The sequence below is a fragment of the Oikopleura dioica genome, chromosome XSR, assembly GCF_907165135.1.
Source record: "Oikopleura dioica chromosome XSR, OKI2018_I68_1.0, whole genome shotgun sequence".
Lineage (NCBI taxonomy): Eukaryota > Metazoa > Chordata > Appendicularia > Copelata > Oikopleuridae > Oikopleura > Oikopleura dioica.
This window is the reverse complement of record NC_137294.1, coordinates 5,568,320-5,578,057: the sequence shown is the minus strand read 5'-3', so window position 1 is coordinate 5,578,057 and position 9,738 is coordinate 5,568,320. Positions and strand designations below refer to the sequence as shown.

Sequence of the window (9,738 nt, the reverse complement as noted above, 5' to 3'; positions counted from 1 at the left end):
TGAGAAGCCTTTTCTTCATGTATTCTTGCAGGGCATGGCATTTATTTTGATATGACAGGAGGGATAATTCTGATAGTTAAAGAATAATCGTGGAACATTCTTCTTTTCTGATCGAATTTGTATTTGCTGGTCCAGTGATTGAATAATTAGGCTGCATGTTATACAGAGTCTTATTAATTTTGCAGCTTGCTCCTGCATTTTTTTCTTTTTGAGAAAAGTTCGAGAAAACGAGATTCTTTACAGAGTTTTTTAGTAGTCAATCAGTACAAAACAGATTTGAATAATAAGGGGGAATAGGATAATACAGAACAGGGGAAGATACACCTGTCTCTGGCCAGAAACGATGTTGTGTTGTTGTAAGTGGTTTGCCATCAGCGTGTGGTCGTGGGCCCAGGACCACTCGCCCAGCGAGAATCGAATTAATGGCCGTTAGCTTGGAGGGCAGCGAGGAACTCTGAATAAAACAAGTATAAACACTTATTTAAACAGAAGATATTTGTGAAACCAAGCATTTGTTTTTATAAACTCACCATCCATGTCAAGTTTGCCGTCTCCCTTCTTATTGGCATCATCGAAGAGCTCCTTGATTTCTTCCTCCTACAATCTCACATCAATCATCGTTGTTATATATAGTTATTCTATATTGTCAATTATAGTATTTTTATAGAGGAGTACAATTTGAGAAGGTGTGGCACCTAGAAAGTGATAACTCCTCTGAATCCAAGTGTGGATATCAGATCACGTAGGTACATTTCGCGTTTACAACTTTGAACTTATAGAAAAATGATATGGTTAGAAAATATGAGGTACTATTTAACAGGCCGTCCCAAGAATGATCCACAGTATCTTGTTAACTTACAGATGCTGCGCCAGCAAGAGCTACTCCGAGTTCGGCGACAGACAAGTAGGAGTCTTTGTCACTAGAATGAACAATTAGTAGTCTATTTTATCGAGGTAAGGAGGGAGTGTTTCTCATTGTTTTCATTTTCTTAGTCTTCACATAAGATTCCACACCTGTCAAGAATTCGGAAAGCGTCCTTGAGAACTGTCTCGTCCTGAGATTTGGATTCTTCCTTGAGCTGCATAACCATCATGATGAGAAACTCGTCAAAGTCGATCTCGCCAGAGCCGTCCTGGTCAACGACTTCGATGATTTCGTCAAGTTCATCTTTGGTTGGAGTAAAGCCAAGCATCTTGAAAACCTTGAGCAATTCCCGGGTGGAGATTTCTCCTCCTCCATCGGAGTCGAAGATGTTAAATGCCGACTGGAAGTCTTAAAGACCGGTGATTTCGATGTAAAGGGGAATGAAACTTACCGTCAACCTGTTGAGGAGTGAGCGCGCTTCGAGCCTCCTCGGCGGTCATCATTTTGATAGATCCACGTCGTTCACCCTAGCAAAAATAGATGAGAATCTACGCTAAGAAAATGCAGAATCGGGTAGACGGTGTTATTTTGTAGCAATTGAAAATGGACACCACCAGTAGATTACTCGTTCCGCCAGCTAGTGAATTATTCAAATGGCACATTCGAACAACTTTGTGGCCAAAAGTTCTCCTTTATTCATGAAACGCTAAACGGGACACAGCCCTCCCTTTTTGTAACACTCGAAATGTATTACATCTCGAATAAGGGTGACAATCATCTTATGAAAATTTATCTGCTAATTTTGATGGTCTAGTGATAGGAATAGGCGGGCGATTTGTCCCCAAATTTTCGATATAGACAGTAGATGTCAGTGTAATTTTTGATGAATTTTAAGCGCTTATACGCAACCCTAACCCTGAGTCTATATTTGATTGACTTATTTTTATTTTTGACTCATATTTTGAATGCATTAAACTGAAGTCAACAGTTTTATAATCAGTCTTAAAAGATATTTAATCTAAGATGTACGACAAAAAATATAAAAAAAGCAAAATACTACAGTGCTAGACGTCATAAATTATCATAACCAACACTCACCATAGCTTTTTTATGGTTTTCCAATAATCTCTACTCTGGGATGTGAAGTTGATGAAGCTGGTGTGCGAGCTCCGTGTTGATGCGGCTGAAAAAGACCTCTCCAACAGCTGCTCGACACCCTTCGCCGTGACAACGCAGCTTGAAGTCGAACAGCCTCGGCTCAAGGGAACTAGCAACTGACGTGAAAACATGCACTCTCCCTGGGAAAATGGCTAGCCTAATCCTCCATGAGGTAATCTTAAAATAAACTATATTTCTAAATTTAGCTCACCTCTAGCTATTCTTCTCGCATCTAGACTGACGCGTTTCTTTGTTGTCATCATACTTCGGCAATGCTTGATTCACCAGGCTAAAAATTTAGTTTTACTTACATGCTAGGCTCTGAAAATACAGTATTATTTAGACTATATCTCTCAAAATTTAAACAATTTAAATATTTCCTAGAACTTCCTGATGTCCTCATAAATTGAGATGCAAATTAAAATTGAAAATAGTCTATTTTAAATAGATGGAGAAAGATCTTTGTGAGTGATGAAGGAAGATGATTGAGTGATCTCTTTTTATGAGATGGTGATTTATATTTGGACTCACCTCGATACAGATACTGGCTCTGCGCGTAGAGTAGGTTGATCTGGCGATGCTGCTGTCCCTAGGAATAAAGAGTTCGCTAAAGAAGGATCTTGTGATGAGCAACGATGGGCGTGGGAAACTGGGGCGCGCACCTCGGAGAACTGATCGCGGATCGGCGCGACAGCTTGTCCACGGACCTACGCACTCTGGGGACATGCATATAATAAACTCGAATGGAAGGTTTATGCAATAAGTACCCAATTGAAAAGTACCTGCTTATTGGAAGAACTTGATCGGGCTCCCCAAGCAGCGAGTTGTCGCTTGTCCTCATTGATTTCCACATGTAGCGGGAAGCCTAACGTGATTTTAGATTATCGTTTAAATATTCAACTCCAATCAACAATTGACAACCACATTTCTTACTTTGAAGTTAAATCTAGTTTTCTTTTCGGCGGATAGTGATGAGTGACTTTTGTTACTGAAAGTGATTCCGGGTTAGTCAAGGGAGTGAAAGGATGAGCGCCCATCGCTCAGCGGAGTGAAAATCAAAAATTAATTCTTCTCGACGATTTTGTCGCCGACATTATTGATTTTTGAATTTATCGCTCGTGCTAAATGCTTCGGCTTTGTCATCTAACATTAGATGCTGGATCTTGGCATTGAATTAGATCCAGTCCCCATTACGGTACCTGTTATTACTAGAGGTAGAATCACGTCGTTTGAAAAATGCAGTTGATTGTCGCCTTTATAAGACTTATACTTTTATGTTTCAAATAAAATATATCCTTTCTAGGAGCTTCATATTTTGGTCTCTCCTGTGCATGAGCATCGAATGGCTACGTTGCATAGACTCTAGCCCCTTCGCCATATCAGTGTCGGAGATTTCGAATAGACGCACATTTGAACTGGCCGTAGCAAGTGTGCGAAGTTTTCCAACATTTATGCGTGGCCCCATCGCCATCGAGTATTTGTTCACGAAGTCGAAATCGGACTGATCTTCTTTGGCCCCTAGCACCTGAAAATTGAAAAGACTCAATTTATACGCCGTTTATGGCGCTTTTTATGCATCCAAGCGCGATGTTTTCTCTGTTTAATTTAGAATACTACCCGCGTTAGAATTTCAAATTAAGGACGTAGTCTCCATACAAAATGCACGCGAACTCTTACTTCATGGGTTAGAAATACAGGGTCAACCGAGGTCGACTGAACTTACTTTAGTGTGTTTCCAGAAAAGGCGATCAATAAGCCACAAAATCATGAAGAAGCCAAGCATACTGATAAGGCGTTAATAAATCATAACAAACCGTAAGCCTAACCAGATAAAAATAATGATACTTTGCATCAGAGGAGACACTTTACTGGAAGTCTTATCAAATTCATCGAGGAGACCAGTTTCAGTGGAATTTCCCACTCGAATTGGAGTCATCTCTGGTTAGGGTCGCGATTTCTCGTTGAGGTAGATTCACGTCGCCCGGGGTAAACCGGGATTCTGAGAAAGGTTCAACTTTTTTTTTTATTTCAAGATTTCCTTGTTGTGAGAACCTGCCTTGGGTCACAGAACGAGTAAATTCATTTGAAGTCGCTACTGATCATCAATAAAGTCGCTGTCGTCATTATTTTTACATTGACGGTTAGTGTCTCTTGCGTTTTCTGAAGAAAAAATAGAACTCACTGCCTATGGGCGCCATAGTTTCTATGCCCCGGGCGAGAGAGGTTGCGCTCCGTCGCCCTCAGCCGACACTTCCCACCGCTTTAGGGACATACCGGGAGAATAATTCGCGCCAAGCGAAAAAGTACTATCTTTAAAAGAATACACTCGCGCGAGGTTGTCTTTTAGTTTAATAGATCGTGATATAGTAATTATAAAAAGAACAATAAACAAATATCTTTTCACCTTAATTTTATCACGTTTAGTTCATTTTTTATTAAATAAATAAATCATTAATGCAAGAAGCATAAACTAATAATGAACATCACATTTATCGACTTTGGACAAAAATCTTTGACTATCTTCTCGTATTACTGTGATACTATTACCTTAATTCTCGAGTTCTATATAGACAAAACTTCTTTACTCTCCCTCTCTCTCTCTTATTCTCAAGCAGCCAGAATGTTACAAGGACGCTTCATCTGGCGAAAATAATTTTATACCGCACTTATGTCCCGTTTATGAGCACAAGTTAAACTTTAATCAGAGCGCAGGAAAGAGCTGAATTTTCTGAAAAGACTAATCGCCGCTAATTTAGCAAAGTGGATAGTAAAAGACCTGCGCATACTCTTATGGAAATCTCTTTCAAGTGATGGAACCCGCTTTTAAAAATTGTTTCTCTTTTAATCTTTACAGAAGCATTCATGGCAATAATGCATTCATGGCAATAATCTGGCGGGTGCCGAGAACAGTCGGAAGTTAACATAATCTTTTACATGTCGTGTGAAGTCACACGTAGTCTTCATTATGCGCCGTGAGTGGCAGGGTCGTCCATTGCTCGGGTAAGGCATGAACATCCCGCGTATGCCTTTGTTTGTGTTCTTCTCTCCTCCAAGAGTGATTTCATCTACAAATGCGTCCGGACTTGTATCTCCAAAGAGTTCCGACATCTTGAACATTTGCGTACCAATCACTATCTACGTAGCAGCGTATTTAGTTATTCAAAGCCTATTTTACTTACAATTGCCTTATTGGTATTTGCGTTGGGCTCTTGAATTAGCTTCGCCTTTATTATATGCTTTGCTCCGTCGCAGAAATGCAGTTGTCTTGCATGCATGGGGTTCTTCTTTTTATCCCGGACAACCCAGTCAGCGAGGTCGACGGTCTTTGATCGACCCCGCTTGGTCAAAGTGAGAAATAATTTTCCAAACTTCACAGACAGCTCCAGCGGACCGAATTTAAAAATCGTACCTTAAAAAACATTAAAAAATAGCATTATCGCACGTCAAAACCTGTATTGGACTCTATGATCGCATAAAATCCAAAGCTAAAATGACTGTCTTTGCGGTGAAGATTTTCAAGCTTTTCGAGACTGACAATTTATTATCGCTGTAGATTATTTTTGATGTGCCAATTTAAAGTCTGTCCTTTGAAATATCGAATGTAGCATAGCCATTTCCCTCGGCGTAGATGCCATCGCCATCCACTATTTCAGCGAAGCATTGTTCAGAGGAGCTCACCTCTACTTCAGAAGGAATTTCGTATTTATTGAAAAATGTAGTTGACTGTTTCTGGAAACAAGCATCGAGCGAGTTTGATGGGTCAATCAGAGGCTGGTCTTTGCTTCCACCAAGTTCAAGCTTGAACAAATTTAGATTAAAAAAGCTAAAGCAGCTTACTCGACGCATATTTGTTCCAAATGTTCCTTGGTCAAAGCCATCTTGGGAGAAGATTATATTCCCGTCGATGGAGATTTTCAATGCTTTCGTAGCTCCGAAGTCCCGACGGAAAGTTAAAGTCGAAAAATAGCCATTTGAATAGCTATTTGTAACGTTTTGTGAACCTAACTTTATCATAAGATATATTTTTTCAATAAATTCACCTTTGATCTCGCTTCCTTCAGAAAGAACCGTCGTGACCATACCATCGGCCAATTTTACCCTTATCAGCTGACCCTTATTTTTCTTTGATTTTCTTGAGCTCATTTCCATCAACACACCACTTTCATCGCGTGTTCGAAAGTTCACTGCGAATTCGAAATGCTTGTCCTCACCAACGATTTTAAGATCAATGACTTGCGAGTTCTCGCCATTGAATTTCCGTCCGGTTTGGTATGACTCTGCCATAGGCTCGATCGGTTCATGGCAAACTGTTGGGACGTTTGGCCTGACACATTCATATTTAGGGACTGTGTTCTGGCAGACAAATCCTTCGTCACACGTATGAGATCCTGTAGAACACTCATCAATGTCCTGTAATAAAGGATTATGGATGATCGAAAGTTGAGCAATCTTTCCTTGCACTGGTTTGTCGTCTTGTCCTCCTCATAACCTTCGCGACAGACGCAGTTAAAGCTGCCAGGAAGATTGTTGCAATAAGATGTTTTAAGATCACATGAGGAATGTTTGCACTCGTCTTCGTCTTTGCAGTTTCTGTCCAGATCGAGAGCGTAGTTTCTCGGACAAACACATTCAAAACTACCGCTTTCATTGAGTTAAATATCAAATTTCTTGTCTTTTATTCTATGATAAATTCACTGGTTTAACTAGTTCCTGGTATTTTCACAAATTGCTCCGTCGCCACAGTTATGAGTTCCGAGCTCGCACTCATCTATGTCTTCACAACTGTGTCCATCCGGTGAGAGGAGGTATCCATCTCGACAGCTGCATTCATAAGTTTCCTCCAGATTGTTGCATTTATGGTGACATTTGATGAGATTGCTGCAAGCATCCGAATCTGATTTTCTGAGGAGTTCCTTTCGAAAATCATTATTAAATCGAATCCAGATTATGTAAAAATCCTGAAAAAAAATCAACGAGGAGTACCTTGTAAGTCTGATCATTCATGCAGCGACATTCATCGACATCTGCACAAGTGAAACCATCCTCCTGAAGCCAGTGTCCCTTTTTGCACTTGCATTGAAAATCACCAGATGTATCGCGACAATCCTCGGTACACTTGCGATCCATGAATTCTTCGCAAACTTCACGGTTCTGATTATAAAAGCGCGAACCACCTTCGAAGCACTCGCACTCATTAATATTGTTACATGTGTGCTTGTCGCTGTCTAACATATAGCCAGTGTTGCAGCTGCATTCATATCTATGATTTTCGGTCATAAACGAGTCTCAAAATTTTCAAAATATCATAAACGTGACCGATTCCTGCGACCTTGTTTGTCCAAGTCTGGATTGAAATTTTGACACTCATGCTGACATCTTTGACCTTCTCTAAGAAGAGCAAGGCACGATGAATGCTCATTTTTGTAATCAGGGTCCTCCATACAGCGACACTCGTCCAAGTCGATCTCACAAGTTTTTCCGATAAAGCCCGTGTTTATGCAGCTACACAGGAAATCACCATCAATATTGGTGCAGATTCCTCCATGTGCACAGGGAGTGTCTTGACACTCATCGATATCGATACATGGTGGGTTGCTATATCGGCTCATGGCAGGAGTGTATCCTGAGGGACAAGGGCATTCATAGGACCCAATTGTATTCTCACAAACAGAAGGAGATCGACAGTCGTGCTGTTTTTCCAAACATTCGTCGATGTCGTGGCAAGTTTTCCAGTCGCTCTTCATAAATACCGTTTTGATTATATTTAGGATAGTCTTACCGTATCAAGTTTAAAGCCTTCTTTACAAGAGCAGTCGTAGGAACCATCAGTGTTGATACATTTTTGAGTGCATTCGTGAGTTCCGTCGAGACACTCATCATCGTCCATGCAAGTGAAGCCATCGTTAAGAATGTGATATCCTGATTCGCAAGTGCAATGATAACCACCATCTTCGTTAACACAAAGTTGGTCGCACTTCCCATTTGGTTCCATATTGTCAAGCTGCATTTTTAAGGATGGATTCAGATCTAAGAATATCTTCAAAAAGTAGAAAAGAATTTCTCACCCTGGGAAAGTGCAGCTGCAGGAAGGTCTTCTGGATGACATTCATCCAAATCTTTACAAGTATGACGGTCATTATCGAGATAGTAGCCATCTTCGCATCCGCAGTAGTACGAACCATGAGTGTTTTTGCACTCTTGAGAGCAACCTCCGTTATTGTCTTCACATTCGTCATCGTCATAGCAGTGTCGTTCGTACCTGTAGATATCCTTTTGCAAATATGGTTTCATTATTTGCGAAATATTACCTCATATCTAGTGTGAATCCGTCAGGGCAACTGCATTGAAAACTTCCTTCTGTATTCGAACAATATTTTTCGCAACCGCCGTTGTTGTGTCTGCATTCGTCCACATCGTCGCACTTGTTCGAATTCTGGCTACTCTTAATGTATCCCTTGTTACACTTGCAGATGTAGGAGCCAATGGTATTCTCGCATTGATGCTCGCACTGGTGAGAGCCAGTTTCACATTCATCTTCGTCTTGGTCGCAGACGTCAAAGCCGCTATTTGAATGAACCCAGCCTGGCGCACATATGCACATTTCCTGCTGATCGTCGCATTCTCCGTGGACGCACTGGTAGGCCTCATCGCTAGGCTCAAGCACTTCACGCCTGCAATCCTTGACCTCTTTCTCACAGTTTTTTCCTTCCCAATTAAGTTGACAATTGCATGTGTAATCTTCGTATTCAGGAATACATCCGTCGCCCTTTTCTCCGCCAATGCCATTAACACAAGGGTTGTTCACGCAATAGTTTACCAGTGTGCCACAATCTTTCTTTCCGTAACCATATTCGCACTCACAGCGAAAGTCCCTTATCAAGTCCTGGCAACGAATCGTATGAGCTTGATCGCAAGGATTCGCTGCACATTGATCCTCGTCTTCCATACATTCTGGAAGTTGGTTATTCTTCCACGTGCTCATTCTCCTCGGTATTCATTGCTCAGAATTTCTTTGCATTTTTCGTATTTTTCCCATTTACGGATTTTCGCATGTTGATTAAGGCCCTTTGCTGTCTCAAACAGTTCATCTTGGTTACAATCCTCCTCGACGCATTCACGCTCAAAATCAGCACTTTGAGTAAACTCCTCCAGTATATTGTTTGATCGTCTTACACGCTGTAAGACTTGTGATGCTTCTTGTTTTGTCTGTTGAGATAGATGAAGGAGTCAATGCGCTAAACGAATGTTTGTTTATAGATACTGTTGCTATTGACGGGCGGCATCGTCCTTCACTATTTCCTGAAAAAGTGCATCTGCGCGCATAAACAGTAAGAACGTCCATTTTTTCATGTCTCTTTCTCTCTCGTTTTATGGAACAATAAAAGCGGCTGTCTCTGGATGGGAAGATTTATAAAACCTCTTCGAGCTTGGCGCTGTTTGCTCCTCAAAAAATTAAAAACGGAACCCTTTTGTTGCTCCCCGTAGACAAAGAACGGAGTAGTTTAGAACAAATAAATGGCGATTGGTGGTGAGGGACACTTCGATCACTTCATTCAATTCCTAATTTTGAGTAAATTGCGCAATCACAGACATCGTTGAGTGTAAACAAACGAAATCATAATTTTCTCTTATCATCAACTTACATCGATCCCGGTTCCCAATCTCGGGCACCAGTCCTTATCAGATTCAGCAAGCCAAACCTACCTCTAAAAATG

At 40.9% G+C, this 9,738-nt stretch overlaps 2 protein-coding genes across 2 annotated transcripts; both read right to left on the bottom strand.

Annotated features, from left to right (window-relative positions):
* Positions 1 to 75: 75 nt before the first annotated feature.
* On the bottom strand, positions 76 to 2,127 carry LOC145706804 (troponin C, skeletal muscle-like). The gene is made up of 6 exons (XM_081784251.1): positions 1,964 to 2,127; positions 1,317 to 1,392; positions 1,015 to 1,273; positions 860 to 920; positions 531 to 597; positions 76 to 454 (listed from the first exon to the last, which is right to left on the bottom strand). The coding sequence occupies exons 1-6, from the start codon at positions 1,964 to 1,966 to the stop codon at positions 420 to 422; spliced, it is 501 nt and encodes a 166-aa protein (XP_081640377.1). The 5' UTR covers positions 1,967 to 2,127; the 3' UTR covers positions 76 to 419.
* A 3,942-nt stretch (positions 2,128 to 6,069) lies between these two features.
* Positions 6,070 to 9,251, bottom strand: LOC145708961 (uncharacterized). The gene is made up of 7 exons (XM_081786654.1): positions 8,332 to 9,251; positions 8,089 to 8,282; positions 7,803 to 8,050; positions 7,353 to 7,761; positions 7,007 to 7,308; positions 6,728 to 6,936; positions 6,070 to 6,658 (listed from the first exon to the last, which is right to left on the bottom strand). Exons 1-7 carry the CDS (start codon positions 9,003 to 9,005, stop codon positions 6,205 to 6,207), a joined length of 2,490 nt encoding a protein of 829 aa, XP_081642780.1. The 5' UTR covers positions 9,006 to 9,251; the 3' UTR covers positions 6,070 to 6,204.
* Positions 9,252 to 9,738: the final 487 nt, after the last annotated feature.

Bases quoted from the DNA above. Each gene is read 5' to 3' on its own strand.
- LOC145706804 (XM_081784251.1), bottom strand. The intron at 921-1,014 runs GTGTGGAATCTT...TGTTCATTCTAG, and splicing joins GCTTTCCGAATTCTTGACAG to TGACAAAGACTCCTACTTGT. The intron at 598-859 runs GTAAGTTAACAA...GTGAGATTGTAG, and splicing joins CTCTTGCTGGCGCAGCATCT to GAGGAAGAAATCAAGGAGCT.
- LOC145708961 (XM_081786654.1), bottom strand. From the start codon at position 9,005: ATGAGCACGTGGAAGAATAACCAACTTCCAGAATGTATGGAAGACGAG. The intron at 8,051-8,088 runs GTGAGAAATTCT...AGATATTCTTAG, and splicing joins TGCAGCTGCACTTTCCCAGG to ATCTGAATCCATCCTTAAAA. The intron at 7,762-7,802 runs GTAAGACTATCC...GTATTTATGAAG, and splicing joins AAGGCTTTAAACTTGATACG to AGCGACTGGAAAACTTGCCA.